The 24,507-nt window shown below is 39.9% G+C and overlaps 1 protein-coding gene across 1 annotated transcript; it reads right to left on the reverse strand.

Moving 5' to 3' along the window:
• Positions 1-379: 379 nt before the first annotated feature.
• Positions 380-22,646, reverse strand: GPI (glucose-6-phosphate isomerase). Its single transcript, XM_065661617.1, has 18 exons — positions 22,439-22,646; positions 17,687-17,777; positions 17,117-17,185; positions 14,159-14,278; positions 12,594-12,677; positions 12,364-12,510; positions 10,595-10,666; positions 9,438-9,482; positions 8,554-8,607; positions 7,570-7,630; positions 5,945-5,988; positions 5,568-5,720; positions 5,083-5,212; positions 4,647-4,723; positions 3,016-3,144; positions 2,486-2,561; positions 2,340-2,406; positions 380-818 (listed from the first exon to the last, which is right to left on the reverse strand). The coding sequence occupies exons 1-18, from the start codon at positions 22,555-22,557 to the stop codon at positions 695-697; spliced, it is 1,662 nt and encodes a 553-aa protein (XP_065517689.1). The 5' UTR covers positions 22,558-22,646; the 3' UTR covers positions 380-694.
• Positions 22,647-24,507: the final 1,861 nt, after the last annotated feature.

The following is a 24,507-nucleotide window of genomic DNA, read 5'->3' on the forward strand; positions in this document are numbered from 1 at the left end:
ATTTCTTTTGCAAGTGACCAAGGTTTACCATCAAACTCTTGAACACTGTCTGGAAAATAAGGTTATCAGTAGCACTCCAGGAGCTTTCTTGTTTTTTGGACAGCTGTACACACAGGGCTATCACAGAGTACAGAAAAATCAGGAGATCTTTTACAAGGATTAGAGAGTTCTCTTTTTCACAGTAGCACCGGATAACAATCTGTATCTTGCTCACATGCATCAAATGATGCAACTTGAACTATCAACAGATGTTACACATTCTAGTTTCCAGCTCACAGAAGAACTAGTCCAAAGATACAGGAGTTACTTGGCTTCAGAGAACTTTATACAGTGAAACAAATGTTAGTAGGTCTGTGCCTTAAAAATAGAATGAAAAAGGTTTACTCATCCATCATGCCTTTTATTTTCCATTATCAGTATGTGATCATCTTTAACGAAGTGAGGGATAAGAACTGAGGAACATATCAGCTGCACTTTACAGATTAACAGCCACAATAATAGTAAGCAACTATACAACCTCTAGGTTTCACAAAACTAGTTTTCATTTGTAATACTTGACACAACAAGATTAACTGCAACAATTGACACTACATCTGTAAAGTGCTATTTTTGTTAGAAGTGGCTAAAAAAGCACAACTACAACAGACTCGGGTGTTCGGTGGCTAGATTGTCGATCCCCTTCAAATATTTCATTTCAGGCTCTATGTTTTTTGATGAAATTGATGAGCCCATTTGTTGAGCTATCATGAGATGTCACAGGAGCATCTGACTCGAGTTCAGGTTCAATTTTCTTGGCAAGTTGTTTTCCAAGCTCAACTCTGCATTTATAAAAGCAAGAGAAGAAAGAACAACATATTAGTGCTAACGGCCTGCAGTGTTTACCATCAGATATTGACTTTAAAAATAGGTGCCAGTAGAAAGTAACTTGACAGTGAACACTATGATCAATGTCATCATGTGCCCCCCCCAACAGACAATATTATTCAACTGGGTGCCATTCATGAACAGCTGGAGTTCTCACAGCTGCTTAGCTGAACAGACAGCTCTCAAATTACAGGATGTCTGAAGAGAGAGTTCTGTTGCAAGAGTTAAGCAGAGTCTTTTCCCATTCAGTACTCAGTTGTGTTATGCAGCCTGCCTCAATGCAGAATGCATTCAGCTTCCTACTGTTCACTGTTGAACCTGTCATCACTCTGAACACTGACTTGCAGCACCAAGACAATAAACAACAGCTGAGTTGCAGGCCTAGAAGCCTTCCCCAACCTACAGCATGCTGTCCAACAGTTACAGCCACAGAGACTAAGGACCTAGGATATTCAAAGAGCTGCAAGAAACTAGGCTGTTTCTACAGTATCCCCACATTGCATAGTTTTGGATGCCATTCTGAATTTTGATGTGTTACAGCAAAAGCTGTAGTTACTCCTATCCCACACCTGATCTCAGTTTGTAGCATCAGCTATAGATGTCTATAGACAACAGCTTTTATTAGCCAGTCTTTCATTTACACTTTCTACTGCAATATTTTAGTTAAAAAACTTGCTACAGTAGCATAGCTCTAAAAATATATACAAAAAGCAATCCTTCAGCCTTTAAGACAGCTTAGTGTAAACAGCTATTCTAGGCCTGCAGAGCAAACTTGCTCTTCAAAACATGCCCCTCACAGCATAAAACTAGGTTCCACCTGAAAAAAATCGCATTTCCCAATCCCTCTTTCTCCTGCCAAGTGCTCAGGCAGTGTGTTGTACAGTTTACGTTACAGATTAAAAGCAGTCTGATTAGCTCCTGATTACGTCTTCTATTTTTAAGACTGACAAACTCCTCATAAATCTGCTGCTCTCCACATGCAGCTCTACCACGAACCTTGCCTACACGTGCAGCCTGACCTAGGGTTCCTATATGTGAAGACATCTGCCAAGAACAGTCTTTTATTTCCAGCATAGGAGAATTAAGTGGCAGTCAGTCTTTCATTTAACAGATGCCATTCAAACTGCTTCCTAAATGTTTCTAGAGTTAATTCTTTTTTTCCATTCTGTAAGGGAAATTATTTTCTCTTTCCACTTCTCAGAGCATGTGTTCTGCCTGCTTGATTGTTTTACTCATTATTACTGCCTCTTTTCTGCATTCATAGTATTTTTTTAAATAAAACAAAGGTCCTTAGTGAAAGTTGTATCTACAAAATGATTATGAATGGCTGACCAAGGACACACGGTGACTTATCCACTGCAAATCTGTTTCATTTAAACCTTTCATAATCAGTAAAACATTTACTTTTAATTGCCTTTTCTCCAAGTCATGACAGATTAATACCACAGTACCAGAAACATATTAAGGAGACTTACCCCCACTGGTCGTAACTGTTAATATCCCAGATAATTCCTTGAACAAATATCTTGTGCTCATACATGGCTATAAACAGAAAAAGATTTATCAATTAACTTTACCAGATAGTCTTAATAAGCATTCACAGAGGGATCTATTTACTTACCAATGATAGCTCCCAGAGTGAATGGGTTGAGTTTTGTAAACATGATTGAATTGGTTGGTCGATTTCCCTCAAAAACCTTCCAAAACAAGAATTACATCATTAGCTAGTATCTTGTAAAACTTACATCAGAAACTTCAACTTTGTATTTTCCTTACAGCCCACATGGCACCAGCTGTATTAGCAGCAAAAACAAAATCCTGAAAGCTTTAAAGGCTAACAGCTTCAATCATAAAACTGTATCATTTTCATGTTTTATTAAAAAAAAATGCCAAAATGTTATCTCCAAGCACTATTACTGACTACTGTGGTCTACAGGAATTAAAGTATGAGTCATTATCCTACAGCCAATCATAAGATCTTTTCTGACAAACTTCAACTCAAACTTCACAGCTGTCAAGACAGTAGCACTTGACAGCCACCGGAGGTCACTGCCCCATTAGCAAACCCCATCGAGCACCAGACCCCCAGAGAGCACTCACCACCACAGTAGCTAGTCAGAGGAAAGCTGTCAAATGCCAAAGCCTGGTTACCTTATGGGGAAGAAGCTTCTCCAGTGCGTCTCCACTCAGTCCTGCTGCTTGAAGTTCCTTACGAGCTTCATCAGCAGTTTTTCCTTTCATCAAGGCCTCAGTCTGAGCAAGGAAGTTGGCCAAAAGGATCTAACAGGTAGAAATAAAAGCATCAACTCAAGCTACCGTTTCCTTAGCTGGAAAAAGATACCTAGGGCTTGAATCTAGACCAAGACCTTGATTATAGTTACAGCACTTTGTTTTTAACACTATGGCAGCAAGATGTGCCATACTTATAGCTGCATAATGCCTGCTATTGCTTTTTACCTCAGAGTGCCAGGAGACTTTATTACTGTCTTAATAGTACATGCATCCATAGACAACCAGGAGTGTTTTGCAGAGTCCTGCCCCGATGAGACTGACAAGCAGTGAGAAAAAAGGAGCCACGATTTCACACAGCTCTTTCACCCAGTATAGTCTATACTTTGTCACATGCTACACCATGGCTGTAGATTCAGCTGGATAGGGTGCTGAGTCATTAACCTAGATCATGCTTTATCAAAGTTGGATCAAATGATCCTTGAGGTCCCTTCCAAGCAGGGATTCTGTAATATGCATGGAATGTCAGGTGCAACAGTTAGTCAAAGGAAACCAGCTAAGACATACTTACTCTATATGAAGGAAAGCCACCACAGCATACCATATACCAATCCCTACCAATTAAGTTTTTATTCTCCTATTCCTTGCCTAATGTTAGCTTGCAAATCCACGTGCGCTTTCGTCCTTCTCATTACATTGAGCATAAACTCTTACTGTATCTACAGTTGAATTAAACCTTTTCTCTCCTTTTGCAAAGCCATGTTCTTCTAAAACTATAGCCTGGACTTGGTATTGCTTGGCAAAAAGTACAATTACAGTTTTATAGAATTTGAATTCTGACATCATGAAAAGATTGATATTTAATGAGGAAACATGGTTTTTCTGAAGCATGCACTTAGTAGTAGACCTGGACATGCTTCCACCTACAAAACTTAAAATTGTTCAGCAGTTCACTGCAAATCTTCAGTTGGATGATACAGTAAACTAAAATTGCGCTTGTTAGAAAGTATCTCTACCTAGAAGGCTTTCACCCTAGCCATGTTAGTATACTCACTAACTTCTGTCCTGGAACAAGATTTGAAAACCTCCTCAGAGATGCTGCTGCATCAGCCCTTGAGAATTTGCTTCTACTCTGCAAGAATTCCACTCCTTACAATTAGAATCATAGAATAGTTAGGGGTTGGAAAGAACCTTAAGATCATCAAGTTCCAAGCCCCCTGCCATGGGCAGGGACAACTCACACTAAAAAATTCCTACAAGGAGTTCTCTCTCTGAATACTTAATTGGTCAACTCTTTCCAGCCTCTACAGGCCATCAGGCCACACCACATCTGCCTCAAGAACTGTGGCTGCAGTTTCAAAAACAAAAATACAACTCTATTATATAAAATACGTAATTATGATTAAGATCTTTTCTACCCTATTATGAATGCTCACAGAGTGTATGTGTAGAGTTTCGAAAAGACTTTTAGAAATCTTGCACACTGCAATACTGAGTAAGCTCCAGTGCCTTCAGCCACAGTAATATGGGTGCCCTGATAAAGAACTTATTACCTTGTGATGCAAGCCATTTCTGATTGGATGCTGGGTCTGGACTGGGATCAGGAAGTCACAAGGAATCATGCGAGTTCCTGTAAGAAAAGGCACATTAATAACCCTGCAACATGAATGTCTTAGGAAAATACTTCAACTCTCAAAGCTAAGACTCAGCCATGTAAAAAGGTTTTTAAAAAAACTTTTTTGATTAGCAGCAGGGAGAAGCGACAGTACAGCTTTGTAGTTTTACCTTTAGTTCACCATCCTTATTGTAGGGTTAAAACCTGCATCTTGTAGCCTTCAAAAGCCACTAATGAACAGCACCATAGCAATGTGATGCTAAGTAATATAAGAGTCCAACCTTTAAAACAGTGTAAAAGCCTGCAGACTCCTCCAGCTTTGTAGCTATTCAGAATTGAATTCTAAACTAAGGTAGTGAATAGTTTTATTTTACCTTGATGAATGAGCTGGTAAAAAGCATGCTGCCCATTGGTGCCAGGCTCTCCCCACACAATAGGGCCAGTATTGTAATCCACTCGAGAGCCTTTCTTGGTAATGTATTTGCCATTAGATTCCATATCACCCTAAAAGAAGGGAAGGGCTGTATTACCATTCTTGCAGAACCACACAGTATTAGTACAAGTTTCCATACATACTTCAATTACAGTAAGTGTTGCCTATTTATGGAGACTTCATAAAAATCAGGGATAGAGCTGCTTAATGGACATCAAGATAATGGATGTCTGAGTGGAAAAAAAATAAAATCCAAGTTAACTGAGTAAATAAGCCTGTACCAAATCATGGCACCAGTCTTCTTTAAGCCCTTGCTAACATAAGTGACTGCAATTTTAACCTAGAAACATACATTCAGGCTCTAGAAGCAGGATGGAAGCATATCTACATACTTGCTTCTTGAAACTTACTCTGTCTGAGCCTTACCTGCTGGAAGTAGGCAGCAAAGCGGTGCATGTATTGGTCATAGGGCAGAAGGGCATGGGTTTCACATCCATAGCAGTTTATATACCAGATCCCCAGCATGGCCAACAGAACAGGCATGTTTTTCTCCAGCGGGGCAGTGTGGAAGTGATTATCCTATGTAACACAAAAAAATTACACTTTTGAAAAAGCAACTGTCATTCCCCACAACTCTTAAATTACTTTTACCGTTGTGTTGATCCAGGGAGAACTCTCCAAGCACAGACACTTTAAAGGCATTGAGAGGACGTAAGAAGCTGAACTTCAGAAACCAACCTGCCTTCAGTTATCTTACTAACATCTCGTAAGAGTAATATCTGAAATAGGCATCACATACTCACCATCCAGTGGGCTCCTGAAAGCAGGCTCTCAAAGTTGTCAAACCCTAAATGGAAAAAGTCAGTTTGAATTTACTGCTACAACTCAAGCTTTATTTTCCTTGTAGAGACAATTGTAAAACAGTTAAAATTCCTTGTGTGCAGCAAGGCTCCCAACTATTACTGGAGTTTAAGGCTGCACTTTGACTTCTCCTGAAATCTGCATCCTATAATTCCATATGCTGTTATGACTAAAGCTTCAGAGCAAGTCCAACTTCATGAAACATACTTCAAAAACCTTTGCCTAAAATCCCCATTCAGACAGAATAAGCAAGTAGAAGGAAAACAGAGCCATGTATTAAAGGCTACACAGTTTTCAGCAAGTTTGAGCACTTGTTAACTTCACAGCCACAGTGGGAAAGACAGGCACTCCCCAAAAAACGAGGGCAAGACTAGCACAGCAGGGATTTCTGTGTTGGTCTGAGGAGAAAAAACTGTAATATGGTTTTCTCAAAAAAAGGTTACCCTTCTTAATTAGTTTATTTAAATCAATATTCATTTCCACTAATAAGCAGTTTAACACCATCCCTTCCTGCAAATGCAGGTATCCTGATTTTCATACGAAGATGAACTGCTTAGCAACCAAAGCAGCAGCTCTACCTATGGTCAGAAGCCAGCTTTGGGAGATGAAGGATTTAACAGTAAGAAGTGCCAACAGACTGGCTTGTCAGCCATCAGCACCAAATCTGACAGCAGAAATGAACTGTTTATTACAGACAAAACAGTAAGTGCCTGAATCAAGTTTATTTTGCTGTTCAGAAAGTTTTTCTACACATGACAACTCCTAATCATATAATTCCAAAGCCACCAAAACCAATGTTTTTCTTCTAACCTCAGTTCAAGGTAATTCTAGCTTTTATTTAGAGAAATAAGTGACATGGCTTCAGACTTTTAAGTATCTGAAAGAAGCGATGAGGAAACAAATGCAAAGCTGCTAAACAGCCTGCTTACCAGCCAACAGCAGCAGAGTTCTCTGAGCTCTTTAACATTAACTGTGCTCTCCCCCTGTATCTGAGATCTGGATCAGAAATGCCTATGCTACAATACTAGTAGATGAGAATTTGTTTCAAGGGTCTACGTTTGCTCCACAATCAACTGCAGATAGAAACAGCACTCCTGTATCATCAGGCCCTATAGCCTAGAAGAACGAGTACTAGAAACAAAAGAAAGTAATGGGAGAAGCCAGTTAACAATGATTAACAGAGCTCATATGCAGAATTGGAGACAGAGCTTTGATGTTTAGTATGCATATACTTACAGAAACTGCTCGAATAGTTTAGGAATGTCAGTTGCAAGGTTTGATTTTCAACACTGACATGACTTTACATACAACAGGCACTTTTGGCTACGCAAGTGACTCAGGAAATGCAATTTGTCCATTTGTACTTAAGTCTGGATAATTTCCAAAACTGCATTTACAGTACTAAAAATCTCAACACTGCCATTGCATTGTATTTTCTTCATACAGCCACCCACTCAGTAGGTTGGGTAAAATAATATTTGCACCAAATCTGATCCACAAGACACTATCATTAATGTATTCTATAGTTGTATTTCTGAAGCAAAAAAACCATCATAAGAATACCTACCAATATGCAGGGCAATGGAGAGACCAATGGCAGACCACAGAGAATAGCGGCCACCAACCCACTGAAAACAAGAGACCGATTTAGACAGAAGTGCAAGGCTTTTAAATTCAAACTTTTTCAAACTGTGAGGAAATAGCAGTGTCTGCTTAAGACTAATTTCAGCAAAACCAGCATTTCTGGTGATAATTCACTGCATATTATGTGGTAGGGTCAAGGGAACCTACACTTCACAATAGCTCCCTAATGAATCCTTAAGTATGCATTCTTTTGGACTTTAAGTTTATCCTACTTATCCAATTTGAGTCACATCTATTGAAGATACCTTGATTATTCCAATTCACTTCCTAATAGTAAAATTTCAGCTTGTACTAAACTGCTTTCCTACTGTCACCCCTCTACAGGTAAAGTCTGCTTCAGCAGGATTTGGACACTATCTAGGAAAAGGTAAGGCTCTACATGCATTTTTAAACAGCAACTTTAGAAATCTAGTTTGTCAGGCACATAGTCGATCAGGCATAAACCAACCTGTTTCTAATTAAGTATAAGGGACAAGACAAGGGCAATATACTTAAAAATACGCATCTGCTACAAAATACCAAATTAGTCTCCCAGTTCTGATGTTTGACCTTTACAAGCCTAGATTATATACAGTAGACCCCCACCGTCAAATGTCACAGCTTATAATAACTACTTACACAGAGGAATAACCTAAGACTTGTATCTCCTGTTACCCAACAGCTGATTAGACAGCCAAGAATACAGAAGACTCCTCTTCAGACCTTTAACTGTAGGATTTTAATGGAATGGGCAGGAGATGAGACTGTTTTGCTTGCTAACAGGTACTCAGTTTAGTTCCAAGTTGCAGATGTTTCAGTACAGAGTACAACTACTATAATTTCAGTGTTTTGGCAGTTTTCCTGACATCTAGTCAGCAGTTTCTGAAGCAAGTTAACATCTACTACACAACATTAGACATTTACTTACATCCCAAAACTCAAACATGTTCTCTGGGTCAATTCCAAAGCCTTTAACTTTAGGCTAGAATAAAAAAAAAAGAACAAAAACAAAAACACGACAACAAAAAAAAGATTAAGAACACTGTACGTAAACCCAACAATCTTTAAAAGCTTTATGACTAGCAAATGAAACCCGTAAGCTGGATGCTTATGAAATCCCAATTACATCCTTGATTTGAAAAATACATAGCATCCATCAGAACAGAAGTGTACCTTTCTTTCAGAGATCACTATCACTCTTCAGCAATCTCAAATAAAATCTGTGACTTCTAATCAAAATGGCAACAGTTAGGAGTTGAACTGACATTCAGTTTACATTTAACAGAACCAGAATGGAAGAAAGGAATTTCACACCACAGTGACAGCCTTTCAGTTACTGCACAGCCTAATAGCTTTTGGTCTTTTTACTTTATCCTTTTGCATGAAACACATCAAGGTACATTATGCTCATCATATGCTACAAATTACTTAAACTACCTGCATCATTTCAGCACTTGAGAAGCCTAGGAGAGTAATATTTACATAACTGTGTACATACAAACATAAGCAATTACGGGTAACACTCATTAATAACAGGACAATCATTTCAAGTTATAAGAGATCTGACTTCATATTTAAAACTCTAGCAGAAAAAGCACTAATCTACAAAAAAGGTCCAATCCTGATACAGTTCATTACCCTAGAAGTGTTGCATTTTTTTTAATAGAAAAAAATTATGCTTTTTTCAGTAGGAAGGCTAACTTTTGGTATTCAAGTAATGGTGTCTTAAAAGGTAGGCTTCCTTACTGGATTTTAAAATGAGGCCATCTTAAAGGTACATAGGAAAAAATAAAATAGATTTCTTATACTTACAGCATTGGTAGACAAGGCAACGAAATGCTTGGCCACAGCTGAAGGCTTAATAAAAACAAACACAGTGTTAGATCGAGGATGCTAATTATTTTGAGTTCTATTCATAAAGCTGATCTGCTACCATTTAAACAAAATACTGTTGACTATCAAAAGGAGCAGATAATTTTTGCATTATTGACTTTCTTACTCACATTCAGTGTGGGATTTGGCAGCATACCTGCCTGAAGATAACATTCTGATGAAGCCCTCTGGAAACAGTCACTACTTAGAGCAGCACACCATTTCCTTAAGAGTATGTTATCAATCTGGAACATCACTACCACCACTTTGGAGCACACGGAGTTTGTTGTACATGCAGTACCCTTCCAACTAGGGTCAAAAGGTCAAGACAAGTGGTATTACTGATAAATCTCAAGCTTCGAATTTAGACTTTGGTCTTTCATTGAGTGTTGGAGTGGACAAAGATGAATTGCCTGCAGTAGTAGTGCAGTATGCGGTTTTGAAGCCCAGCTTTCAATCTATGTACAGCTACCCTGACTGGAATATGTTGAAGACCATCTTGATTACCTGAGCAGGCAGAATCTCCTTTTTTCTCTTAAAGGTTAGAAATAGCAGAGAATGAACCAAACACAAAGTTTCTATTCATAGCACAGCCATCTGCTACTGAAATGTCAGTATGTCACTCCAATCATAACTTCATTTCAACTTTTTAAATATTTGCCAATTGGAAGGCAATGCCACATAGATGCCATATTCTTGGCTTTTCGTATCAGCAGTCCCACTAAATTATTAGCCAGCTCTGAGCCAAATGCAACACTATTACTTAACATGCAGGATTTGGGGGAACAATGCATGACAACCATTTATAATGAAAAACTAATCTTCACTTTGATCAGACATAGTCTGTCACTAACCATGAAACACTGAAATTATACATATATATATTACATATTATATATATTATACTTTTTTTTATATGTATATATACACACACACATATACATACACACACACACACGTACAGTATTTGCTGAGCTATACATCTTATGTCTGGGCAGCTATTGGCTCTGCTCCAAAGCACACAGAATGACCAGGGAGAAACTCCACAAGAAAAAGCTGTCACATTCCATTATGCAATCTAAACATATTAGACTTACATCATTAGCAGCATGTAAGAACCACTCTTTGGCCGTTTCTGCATTGGTGATAGTTTCTTGGGTGGTGAAAGTCTGCCCATCAGAAAACAAACAAGTATGTAAAACACTGTACTTAAAATTGAAAACAGTTCAGGCTACTAAAATACTGCATGTTCCAATAATCAGAGCAGAGCAACTGTAGATATTCATAATAGATACCTGCTGTCACATTTCAGCAAAAAAGCAAGGTTGTCAGTCCAAAAAGACCAGTGCTATGACATTTACCCTTCTAGTTTTAAACTAACATATATCTCAAATCAGAATACTTATTATTCCCCATTTCCTATCTTCCCTATACCAAACTGCTATGCAAAACTTTGAGACTAAATTATCTAGTCTTTCACTAAATGCAAAGTTTTACCATTCAACTAAAAAGGAACTAATTAAGCATCAAAACAGGATAACCTAGCTTGATTTGTCATCTTGTTCTTCAATTTCTACTTTTTCATGTAGGAGCACTCATTTCTCCCAAGACTCTTGCCATAATTTTGTTTTGCTGATTAGAGGGAAACATTTTGCTGCTTCATGAAGTGTGCACAGAAGTTCAGTCATGCAGTTTTGCAAGTATCTACAACCATTCTGATTTACTCACCCATCAAAATTTAGCTTTAAGGGTGAACACTAGATTGAACTTACTCTCATCCATCTCAGAAATATTTCATTATGAAACACAAGCCTTTTATGGGAAAAAAAAGTGCCATTCATCCTCTTCCAAATATATCCAATTATCTAACTGCAGTCTGGCAAACAGAAATAGAAGTGTTACTCTTTCAATTTGGCAGTCTTCTAAACCTTTGAACCGTGATCGTTCATCTCAATTATTAAAAGTGACCACATGTATTAGTTTGTGAAGTTTCTTTATTATTCCATAAGTTGTTGCTTGGCTGCAGTATTGCCAAAATAAGATAATGAGCACCACAGTAGAGCATGGCCAATATTACACACGCTCATTTGTTACAGATTGTCTTCAACAGCAAAAATGTTCTACTGTGCTTTACAAATGAAGGCAACCCAAGTTACATAACTATGAAGTATTCATCAGTTTCCTCTGCTGACAGAAGCATTCCTCAATGCAAGATGGCAGAGGAGTTGCGTTCATAGAATAGTTAATAGTAAGGCAAGACTTGAAGGCCTGTAGTCCATATTCAGAAATAAGCGCCATCTTTGCCACTTTGTAAACAAAGAAGCTTATTATATATATAGTGCCCAAGGGCTCATTTATTTAGGTGCAGACATACTGTTACTACCCTAAAACAGAATGAAGATTACCAAACTGCATGCAATTAATGCAAAACATTAATGCAGCACCAGAACACTGTTAAGAAGTTACACTGTACTTAACAAAAAGGACCAGAAGTAACCTTAAGTAAGATAAGGAATAAGGCAAAAAATCCCGAATTCAAAAAAATAACCACACAGGATTTGACGCTCCACCTAGTAAAATTAAACTTCGTGAATAAAGCTGAAAACTTGTGTTGACTGAGAAACACAAGTTCCTAGACAACACAACTTCTTATAGGTCTCTCTTGCAGGGTAAGTAATTTTCAGCACTTGACCTTCTGGATTCCCAAATATTTCAGTAGCAACACAAGCTTGCACTGCAACTTTGGGATAAATCACAACAGACCTGTTTAGAAATAGTCCCTGATCTAGATCTTCCTGTGGACACATTTCTATTCTGACTGAATCCTCTACAGTTACAGAAAGGTAAGTGCTTGTAAGAGACATACCTTTGATGCAATGATGAAGAGTGTAGTGTCTGGCTTAAGCTCAGCCAGGGTTTTGGCTATATGAGTACCATCAATGTTGGACACAAACCAAACACGAGGACCTCCCTTGGAATATGGTTTCAGAGCTTCAGTTACCATCAGAGGGCCCTGGATAGAAGCAACAAGATTTTATCTTCACTGCAAGCATACACACACAAAAAGATGCGGAAGATGTATAGAAGCCATCTTACCAAGTCAGAGCCACCAATCCCAATATTGACGACATCAGTGATTGCCTTTCCAGTGTAGCCTTTCCATTCACCACTACGGACTCGCTGTGAGAAAAACAAAGAATATTCCCATGACTCTTTTACACCTAAAGTTGGTGATTCTAACATTGAAAATCCTGGTTTCAGGCACTGCTGCAGAAAAGTCTCTGACGACAACTTTCAAGCTTCTTAGCTTTGTGTGTAGGCTTTAAAGTCTACCTTCTTAACTCAGGATTTAGTTATAGCCAACATAACCCTTCATTAAGAGTTAGAAGTCTAATTCACATTTAAGAACACACTGTGGTATCAAACTCCTTCTGTATGGACTGCTATAGCAATTACAGTATTGACAAAGGCAAAAGAAATAAGGCTAAAAATGAAAAGTATTGGGCATTTAACTACTTGCAACAAATATCAGAACCAGAAGAGGTTAAGTATCTTTAGAAGCAATTTTGCTAACTAAACTGAAAGACATTAAAATAATGAATACAACCATGCAGACAACAATTTACTGGCAAACCAAACATTCAAAAAGCTTTTCTAATGCATGTATGTTTGCATTAAGATTTATTTCTGGGCAGGTTTCTGCTCTATTGTTATCATTTTAATAGTTGCTGTGAGTTCTGACAAACAAAATTACAATCATTAAGTAATTATCAAAAAACTGCACTGGATTTTGCCCATCAGGTACCACCCTATGCATTAAATTTGTTCAATCACAAAATTAATTTTCCTAGTATCATGCACACTTCAACATACATTCCGGCATTCTAAATCAACTCTTCTACAACGAATCTTTAGAGTACTAAGTTCTTCAGAGCATTTAATTGATCTGACAACACACCTACATTTTAAAAATGCACAGCATCAAAAAAACCCCCAAACAATTAATGATATTTGAAGATAATGCTTACCTGCTGTATTTAATTAGGGAACAACAAAAATATCACACCACTAAAGTTGTAACAGAATAGAATCATAATGGAAACTGACATAAAACCAGTCTAAGAAACTATTTAAACAGAGCGTAATCAAATTGCAAGTGAGTGGGCATCTCCTCCCTCTCTGATTTTACAAAAATTGATAGAGGCAGTTTCTACTCGATAGAGACAAGAAACTGAAAAATCAGCAAGAAGAAAAGCGGTATCTAAATGGAACTAAATACCTTATAAGACTTCTGAAGTAAGTGCAAGATTACTGTGAAAAGAGCAAGATCTAGAGAGGCTATTAAGCAAAAACATAAAAAAAAACACCAAAGAAAAACCTCAAAAGCAAAAAAAAAAACCCAAAACCAAACAAAAAACCCAACAAACAAACAAAAAAATCCCAAAACCCAGAAAAACCCAAACCAGGCACAGAGAGAAAAGAGCAAATCATACTAAACCCAGCTGTAACTCCATGCTTGAGCCAGAACTGTTATTAACATCAAAGCAAGGGCACAGTAACTCATGTGAACCAGCCCACAATCAGTGCTTCACAATATACATAAGAACTGGGCTAGGTATAGAATAATTACATGAAAAGTAAGCTATGGTAGTATTTTATACCTGGCAGAAGTGTTTCATTTTGTCCAACACTTTGTTTACTTCTGGAACAACATCCTTCCCATCTACAAGTATTGGCACATTGGAACGATTTCTCAGAGCAATATGAAGCACAGCTCGGTTCTGAAACAACAAGGGAAAAAATTCACAAAATTATTTCCAAATCATACCCAGGGGTCTCAGATGCTGCATCCAGGAGGCAGGTACAACCTTCACAGCTTAAAAATTCTTTAGATTAACTGGAATTAATAGAGCAGTAGTTTGTGCATATATGTGTATAATACACACTCATCACCAGCTATCTAAATCACTCTCTCACTTCACAGAATCACTGCAGAGGGCTTACCAAAAGCACAGTATGCAAAGTAAACAAATAGCTTATTTGTTTATATTGATAAGAAAGCTCAAGATCCCTTGAAAAGCAATTAATAACTGAGGGTCAGAATAATCGGTAGTCAGTGACCTTAATTCTTTTGACATGCTTCAGGTATACAAGAATGAAGCTGATCCCTATTAATAACAACACTGAAAATCAATAATAACAAGCAGCCAAAGTTATTTTCTTTGGCATTTTCTCAATTACCCTGAGTAATCTATCTCATATAGGAAGAGACACATACTTATGGATTTGACAAAACAGAATACAATAGCCATATTAATCTATCCATTGCTCCCAATTAAATGTTCCCTGAATACTGACACGCCAGCTATATTGGTGGTAGTTGTGTTGGGAAAAAAATGTGTTAGTATGCACCATTTTATGTTAATTCTCCAGTTATACATAAGTCAAAGCATTGAAATCTGGCCTGTGATTCACCTGAACCAGAACAGCTTGAAACTAGGATGAAGGAGCTAGTCAATACTAATGAACAAATTTAAAGATTAGTCTGTTCTACCTCATTGTTCCCTGATATAGTGAGAGGCATTGTGAGACAAAGACAACACAAACAATATGAACTGCCAAGTCATGTTTTAAATACCAAATGCTAATTCAAAAATCATTGAGTCTGACTTGGAATACGAAAAAGCTCTTTCAGCTGCTAAGTATCAAAGGGTACCCACTTGTATTTGTGGCAAACAGAGGCAGGCTTTCCTGCAACTCAGCCATGGAATGGTATTTGATAAATACTGCTCACTATCCAGCTTGAGGGAAGCTTTGTCTTGATCAAGAGAAGCAGTCATATTTGACCTGATGTCTACTGCTAAATGGAAGTATTTTCTAAATATCAGATGGACTAAGAAACCTGTCCCCGTATTGAGGGGTTAGATTTGAGATACCTTGCAATGAACTGTCTTTGTGCCTTACCAAGATGCAAGTTTTAACTTATCTGGGACAAACACCTGGCAATGATACACTTGGATGCACTATAAAGAATTTCCACATAAGCACATACCATGCAGCCAATGCCTGCAGCACCAAATACAAACAAGTCTTAAAATACTTGAGACAAATAGCTAAAAACATTCTAAAACAGAACAAGAGTAGTAGACAATTCAGCTCTTGCCATTAAGGAGCTCCCTTCTATCATATTGCTTTAGGTTTATTCAGTCATGCTGTTTGGAAGTATCCTGGTTTTAATGTCTCAAGACAAATTTTATGTTGTCCACATGCTCTTATTCCAGAGCCAAAACAATCTTATTTGGTATTCTACCCAAACAGAAAAAATTAAGCAAACCAAATCTAATTCTAAGTCAATTTCTGACTAAATGAGAAACAGGCCAATATAAAAAAGATGTTTCTAGACTCATCATGCAGGTAACTGCTGCATGAAAATTGCCGTATCAAGACAGTAGCAAAGCAGGGAGTTAGAAGCCAAGTACATGGTTTAATACTGTGTTTAAGTGGTTTCTGTGAAAGTTACATCCTTCTTGAAAAGACTTCAGCTGCTACATTTGTTCTCATATAGACAATGAAGAGTAATTCTGTACTATACAGTCAAAGATGTGCTAACCCTGCAGCAATTTGTTACGTGAGGCTAGCAAGACACAGTACCTGAGGTGACAATTCTCCAGGTAGGCTTAAGACATCACCTTTTCCACTTCCATTTTTCACTAGCTAGAATTGCTAGTGTGAATTGAAACCATTAGCACAGAAAGAAAAGGAATCATCTCTCCAGTGAAGCTTTTTCTGTCTGTGCATTTTTTACAAACATGGAGCATTCTCAAACAATACAATGTCCAACTACTGAGTTATTTTAAGCCAACAGCTTGTGCAACAGCTACATCAGTCAATAACCAAGCCAAAGGAAATAATGATTTCTGTGAATTTACCTCAAACATACAAAATAGCCTTTAATTTTTAAGGCAGACTAATAGATCACACTAAAGAGTCTCCAGTTTTTCCTATTTTTCATTTCAGAAGAAAGTATTTATTTGGTTTTCTGTACATTTTGGTGAATATTTAAATGTAATTTCTACCTTCATATCTACAAAAAGAGCAAAATACTCATCCTCTTACTGAAAGAGGTGGCTAATTTCCCCAAGATTGTTTATAGTCTCTACTTTAAACATACCAAAAGATAAGTAGCACTGACAGCCCAAAGAAGAAAGTCTTCCACAATCCTCACTAAAACTGTAGGAAATTTACTAAGCTTTATGATCACCAACATCAGTCAAAAGCATACAAGCAATACCTGCAATGCAATACTCTGCTCTATGTCCACTGCAAGACCTAACTTACCCTACTTTCTATGAGTGAAAACAAAAGAAAAAAAAATATCACCAAAATCTATAAAATTAAGATGTGTGTGGAAGGGAGAATTGAAGAGCTTTGGCCATACACATTTTCTTCTGTCTTGGTCAGAGCTGTAAGAATTTCTCATTTAATTAGTGCAGCAAGAATTACAATCACTCAGCATTTCAAAGAGTAAGTTATTTGCAAGATTTCTTCCATAGATGCATGACCATCTGTAATATATAAGCACAACTAAAGAGGAGACCCATGGACAGAAATAGCCTTACCTCCGTGAAGTTGATCTTCTCTCCACTGAACATACGCTCTCTGGCACTTTCCACACCCCTTGACTTTGCCTAGAAAATATAAAAATAGATTCCTCTTAGAGACAGTAGGAAGCCAATATGTACTCAGAGGTCCAGCTACATCAAGTATGAACATTTACCATAAAATGGTGAAACAAATTACGGTATTAAAAGACCCACCTGATTCTACCTTAAAAATTCTCTTCTTGTAAAGCAAGTAGTATACAGGTTGTTCATTTCCTTGAGAAGTTACACAGTAACATGTGCTGGATGAGCAAGATGCAATAAATCCATCTTAATAATTCAGTTTCATGTTGTCATACTACTATAATATTCAGTGATCCCCTGTACTACCTTATGTCTTTTTTTTTTTTTTTAAGTGAAGAGGAGGAAAAGTCATTTTGCTATGGCTATTTTTGCTAGGATACATTTTTAAAACAGGAAGCACTACCTGGTCTAAGCCTTTGGCTGCACCAGTAGCCAGGGAAGGGTTGTAAACACAGATACTAGGCTAAAGTGAAGTTTTATTAATTCAACATTTTAAACAGTTACCAGTTCCATCAGCATTTTCATCACTTCTTCTGTAACAAGGTTCTTTGAATAATCCAGTAAGATATCCCCATGATCAGTATTCAGAGTCAAGCTGCCAAAACAAACAGTTTTTTTAATTGCAAATTCCTGGAGAAAAACTGTTTAAAGCAAGACTATGATAACTCCTCTACAGATTACAAAATAATTTGAATCTAATTATACTAAATTAGTATAGATAACCTGAGGGCCTGATCTGCCCCAAGAGTTTCATGAAACGACTTACTAGTGTGTTGTTTTAATTAATGACCATGGTTTTCAATAAGCTAAATTATAGTGTCCACTTTCTGCTTGTGAAAGTCCAAATACAATAAAGTACATTTAATGCATAGCTGGACATTCCCATTCTATTTTCTCTAAGCCACTAGCACTCTCTAGCAATAATTAGCTTTTTCCTAATATGTCATAGGTAAAAAGCTTACCACATTCTTTTGCTGTTAAAAAATTAAACTGTCTTCCTACAGGTTCTTTCAACAATAACAACTACATAGTCATTATTTTATATGGTAACTTGAACAAGCATGATTTAAAAACCTATACAACTTCATGTACAGAAAGAAACACCCTGTCAACTACTATGCACAATTAAACTCCCATTTGTGCATGGTATAGTCTCACTGACTCAATGGAAGTCTCAAAGTTATTTTACTAATCATCATCTGAAAGCTACAGCCTACCACTTCAAAACACAAGCACTTTTGGGTTTACTGCTGAGATGAAACACAGAAATGGTAGTCCAGTGGAAATTGAGTGAGCCCATTTGTATTACTAGCTTTGTAGCCACGGGAGAAGTTGTACAGTCCCTGTAAGTCCTTTACAGCACAGTGTTCTGCCCATTTCTTCTTTGCACTAACTGACAGCCAAAATACACATTTACTCTGAACTGGAGAGCCCAAGTCCTTGAAATAGTTCAGTAGGCCTCCTATACAAGCACAGAAGGCCTTTTGTATCTTACTCCCTTTTGCTCCACTTGCACAAGCCACAGGAAATTGCATGCTTCTCAATTCTCCATGCTTCCACATTCTTCACTACCTCCCCTGCTTTCTCCTTCCCAACATTGAGCACAGAAATATGCAGTTATTTTAGTGACCGTGTATGCCAGAGACTTCACAGGGACAAACCATGCCCTAATTGCTATTCCAAACAGATATAATATGAAAGATCAAGCAAAATTCTGCCAAGGAAGAATGAAGCTGAACTTGTAATAACAGCAATAATCAGCAAAGCCTACACATTTGGGTGGCTTCATGAACTTGAGGCAAAAACACAGTAGTGTGCCCTTTTTCTAGTCCTAAAATACAAGAGACAGTTAAATAAGGAAAGGAAGGCATCTTGAAGCACTGTCTTTGAAGAGTGTTTATTTTATACATATGAACACAAGGCAAAGAAGGAAAAACAGTATTGTAACTGCTAATCACTGTTCTCTTCAGTGGGCTGCAAACAGTAATCCTGAAACCCTGACCATCCAGCACAAGGGTACCTGGAATACAACTAGCTAAGAGAAAGACTGTCACTTCTCACCTGCAAAATTTGCTATTTATTGGTACAGTACAGAAGAAACATAATAAAAAGTCCTTCAAGTCTGACAATTTACAAATTATACAAGGCCATTATTATAGTAATACAACTTCAGTCTAAAGAAGTAGAACTCTTAAAATTCTCATCTACAGTTTAATGTAGAAAAATAATCTTTCCCAGTATTCTACTCCATGAACATTAAATCCTTACAATCTTGTCTTTATATTTACCTGACATACACCTTACTTCTACAATTCATTCTTATTTTACTTATATGAATAAAAAAAATCAATCTCACTAGAGCTAAAAGACAAAGTATCCCATGAAGTTTTGGCTGCATTTGAAGAAACTGCAGAAAGATGGTATCCCAAGACATTCCACACAAAAAAGCAAGCAACTGTTACAAGATCTAACCTCCCACACCCTGTGGAGCAGGCAGCAGGCAACATAGTTTCATCTTAAACCTTCACACCAAGGGATCCACCCTTTGTTTAAAGGGAAGCCCTAAACCCTGCAGCTCAGCTGCATTCTACTACACGACCCATTCTGCAATGCAGCAGCTAATGGTAGCACTACCTAAGTGGAACAAGAGCTTTGTCACGTAAGCCACATCCACATTTAAGTGATGCAGTCCTTAACTGAAAGGCCACCTGCAGTATCTCAATGATTTTCTCTCTCAGCTAAATACAAACTAAAGCTGTATGCAATCCCTAAATGTATTATTACACATGGATTCCCTGGTAGTATATTTTCCATTTAGATTGGAGACTCTTTCTGATCCTTCATAATGGACAAGCCAGCTAGCAGGAGTATAATAATAGTGCTTTATATCCTGCACTACCTATTTGCATTGAGAGCAACTTAATCAGCATCCAGGTATCTATTACCTACTGACTTTAATGACAGCTGCATCAGATCAGTTCTAACCCCTTCAGAATAGTGGAGTTTTTCATGTTGTTAAGACCCACTGTTCCTACCAGACCTTACATTTGGGTGACAAAGAGAGCCAAAGGTATACCTTATAGGGTTGACTACACTCCCAATCAAGAAAACAGGAGATACAAATTCTGAGAAAGACAACAGGAAGAGAGGATTTCCCATGTATATTCTGTAGGATATAATCACCAAGTGTAATGTTTCTGTGATAAAATTAATCCTTTAGATTAATATAATATGATTAAAAATTAATTTAAAATAATTAAAAAATTAATCATTTAGATTAATATGATAATTAACTAGATAACTGTTTCTCAGACATAAAATACTCAGACTATGTTATTCACACCAGTCAAATTTCTCCAGAACCAGTATGACGAAGCACTTTTACATGGGTGAGCATAAATTTCTCTTTTCCTTCTAAAGGAAGATAAGATAGTCAATGTTTTTCTGACAACGTCTAGCAGAACTAACTGAAATGTATAAACAAAGATGAATTTCACATTAAGAGAGAGGTGCAAACCACAAAGGACCATGTGGCCAGTCCTCCAGACTGCTTAGGCTTTCAATGCGTGTTAACCACCATCATCCTGCTGATCTGGCTCAAAGTGGCAATCACTGATATGTATACAAGCAGATCTGTCAAACCAAACCAGGCTGTCAGTTCTGCAATTGTATTTTTGTATTTCGTGATTAAAGTGGCAGCCAGTGAGATTAAGATGCAGTGCTATCCCCAACACGAATACTTACTTTAGCCATTCAGGAAGGAAGCTTGTAAGAAAGTGCTTCAATTTACCTTTTGATTTATTTAGCTAGTTTACTTCAGCTTTCCCTTGTTCCAAGGATGTTACCAAATCCAAGTCTCTTCAAATATAGTAGATACAAAGAAATCCTGCAACCAGAACTAGTCTAATAGAGAAAAGCTAGATGTGTATAAGATAATACTGATACGGTTCTATAACAGTATAGAAAATCCTGTTAGAAGAGCCAGATGAAGTCAACACTCCAAAAATTTAGCATACCTTTTCCATCAATGCAACTGACATTCTAAGGCTCATCTGCTGCTGTGCACGACTTCATATAGGATGTTTAATTACAATTTAAGAAGTATCTAATGAGCTCAAAAGGGAAGAAAAATCACTTTATCTAGGACAATTCTGAAAAGCTTGATGCTGCAACAAGTCTTTATCTGAAAGTTTGAGAACAGAAGCTCACTTTATCTACATTACCCAGGATCACTTTAAAACTAAGTCACAGACACATTTACATACTATTACTTTACAAATTGCTGGTATACTCCAATGGAGCCACAGACAACTTCTGAGCAGTCTCTGGTGTGCAGGATGAAACTGCTGGACGTCACCGTACTGCTCGCACTTATTTCCTCCTCACATGTTAATGTGTTGCAATACATCTGCTGCAACGTGGATAGCATGAAGCAAGGGAGGGCTAAACCTGCTAACCATCCCTCTCGTGCCCCATCTCAGAGCAGGAGTAAGCACCGCCGTACTCCTGACAGGTAGAGGCACATGGATAGATGGCTCCATGCGATTTTATCGCGGAGCTTATCATGACTAAGCACACGGGTGCGAGACTGGGAAACGGAGGACCCACAATGCCGCTGTGCAAGCCGCAGCCCGGCGCTGTGCTTCCCGGCACGTACCCTGCTGCAAGGATGAGTCAAGGACAAGCGGGCTCGGCCGCCCTCCTCGGGGGAGGCCGGGCAGCGCTCCCCCGCCCGCACCCGCCCCGCTGCCCACGCCGCGCTCCCGGCAGAGAGCGGCAGGCCCCAGGCGCATGTGCCCGGCCTGCCATGGGCCTGCGGGCGGCCGGCACGGATTCGGCCTTCCTTCCCTGGCCCCTCCGCAAGCCGGCGGGAGCGGCAGCGAGCAAAGCGACTACATCTGTGCGCGGTGATTCCGTCCTTCGCTCCCTCGCCGGGCTCCGCTCCTCTCCCAGGGCAGCACAGGCAACAGGGAGCGCAGCAGAGCTCCGCCCGGCCCCGACGCGGTTGAGGCAGGAGAGCGCATCCCGCCCGCGGCGAGGCCCCGGCTCTACGGCAGCGCCCACCTGAGGGAGCGCGGGAGGCAGAGGGAAGCAGCGCTACACAGCCCCAAGCAGCCGCGGGCCTCGCACACGGAAGTGCCCGTCGTGCCGGCAGCCCGAGGGCCCGGCGGGCCGTGGTGCTCGGTGTGGAGGGCAGGCGTGACTGCTACCTCGCTGAGCCGCGGGGGAGGGCGGGAGGGAGCAGCCCAGCCTCACCTGAACTTCTGGAACCGATCCTTGTCGGCCTCGAACAGCTGCCGCAGGACGAGCTTGGACGAGTTCACCTTGTGCCACTCCACCAGCTTCTTAAACTGGGGGTCGCCGGAAAGCGCCATGTTGGCGGCCAGGGAGGGCTGCGGCGGACAACAAGAAGACGCCCCGCAGCGAAGACGGCAAGCACCGCAATCCCCGCCGCCTCCGCCTTTATAGCGGCGAGCTCGGCCTCCTGCCGCCGGCCCCGCCCCGCTGCGGCCGCCCCGCCCGCCCGGGCGGGGGGATTCCCTTCAGTTCGCTTGCGCGGCGCCGAGAGGGGAGGGTAATGGTGGGCGTTTGTGGTGTTTGCTGCAGTTGGTCGCGGTGGAGGCCTACGCGGAGGGGTCGCTGGCCGCTGGGGCTGTGAACCCTACGCTGAGGGAAGAGTTGTTTCCCCGCCACGGGGCACCTGTGCGCTGCCGCGGGCCCAGCGGCTCGGCGGACCGTGCTTGCCCAGCCTCCCGTTGGCCGCCGCCGCCGTTGTGCGAGGGCTGTTTGGGTGCATCCGTAACTGACCGGGGTAAAAGCAATGGCTCTTCCCGGTGTTATTTTTATCCTTGGTCAGCCCCACGGCCTGGTCCCCCGTGGTCCGGTTGAGGGGTGCGAGGGGCGCGAGGGGCATGGGGCGCGCTGAGGGAAGCCACCCGCTGCATGTCCCCAGCCCTCAGGGTAGGGGTGCAGTTCTGAACCCCGCCTGGCGTTGACACCACTGTGACACCTGTGCTACCCCTCTGATCCCCATAGCGTGCCCACCCTTCCTGCCGGCAGCATCTACCCGCTCTTTCAGAAGGCCGAGCCACGACACGCCGCCCGCCCTGGTCTGTGCTCCAGGGCCTGCCTTCCCCTGCCCGTTGCATAAGGAGCTCAACGCCGCTGACCTGCGGCAACTGCCGGCCGGCGCCACGGTCCGCTGCCCGGAGTGCAGGCCAGGGCAGGCGGGTGAGCAGCTGCGCCGTTCTTCAGAAGGGAAAAAAGGGCTGTTCTGGGCACAAGGCAGAACGTTGCCTAAACAGGGGCACGTAAAGAAGCATGTCAAATTCCAGAGACTGCGCTCTGCGGCTTAGGTGAATAAATCCCAGTGAAGTCATGTTTTAAGCACCTAAGCCCCTTTATGGATCTGAGCCCAAACTTGAGGGCAAACTTGACTGGCATCACTAAAATCACAGCCCAAGTTTTCAGCATCTTGTACTTGCTGCAAAACAAAATTCTTACTCAATCCTTAATTACATTAGCAAATCTGTACCTCTAGTATGGTGATAATAGACTGCCTAAAAAAGCCTTACTTCACACTTGCTTGTTTCTAAGGTTTATTTTTCAGACTTTAAATAACTGTTTAATAGGCTAAAGCCTTTTTTCTTCAGCAAAATAAATCTTAATAACTTGATAGGTATTAAAGTTTTTACATTTTGGAGGCCACTCCAATCCGTGCCAATCATAGGTTTGGGCAATTTCTCCAGGTCAAAGCCCTCTCTCATGCTGTCTGAATCTACCTGACTATCCATCAGCACCTATGGTTCCCTGCACACCTTCACCTAAGGAAGGAAAATGAAATGACAGGTAACAATTGGACTATGGAGTTGATTACAGAAAGAAGCACACAAATGCCCAGTAAGTCTTTAAGAAGCCACTGTGCCATGTAAACTTTATACATTTTCCTTCCTTTTCAAGGCTTTTAGGATAAACCCCTCAATAATCTTAGAATCCTGTTCAGTGTCACACTGTAACCCAGGGTATAAAGTTCTTCGGCTTAATAAATACCTCCTATTAGTTACAGGGACACAATGAATATCCTTTTTAAAATGATACTACTGATAGCATTTGATAGTCAGCCATTAAATACTCCTGATTTTTCTCAAATCAGGGCAAATTGGATTTCATTAAAGTGGTCTCACTACATCTGTACCAAATCCAGGGATTCTTTACATACACTGTTCCTGAGTTTCTCTCCTGCTATCAGCAGTAGTCATTGTTCTCTGAGCACTTTCATCACTTTCTACTGATTAGCTTCAGGGTCTGCCATGTATACAAATTTA

This window comes from Lathamus discolor, chromosome Z (genome assembly GCF_037157495.1).
Source record: "Lathamus discolor isolate bLatDis1 chromosome Z, bLatDis1.hap1, whole genome shotgun sequence".
In the NCBI taxonomy this organism is placed as follows: Eukaryota; Metazoa; Chordata; class Aves; order Psittaciformes; family Psittacidae; genus Lathamus; species Lathamus discolor.

Coding starts and splice junctions, on each gene's coding strand:
- GPI (XM_065661617.1), bottom strand. CDS start 22,557: ATGGCGCTTTCCGGCGACCCCCAGTTTAAGAAGCTGGTGGAGTGGCAC. Junction 8,608..9,437: donor TTGCCTTGTCTACCAATGCT/GTAAGTATAAGA, acceptor TTTTTATTCTAG/CCTAAAGTTAAAGGCTTTGG. Junction 4,724..5,082: donor TTACCAGCTCATTCATCAAG/GTAAAATAAAAC, acceptor CTTTTCTTACAG/GAACTCGCATGATTCCTTGT.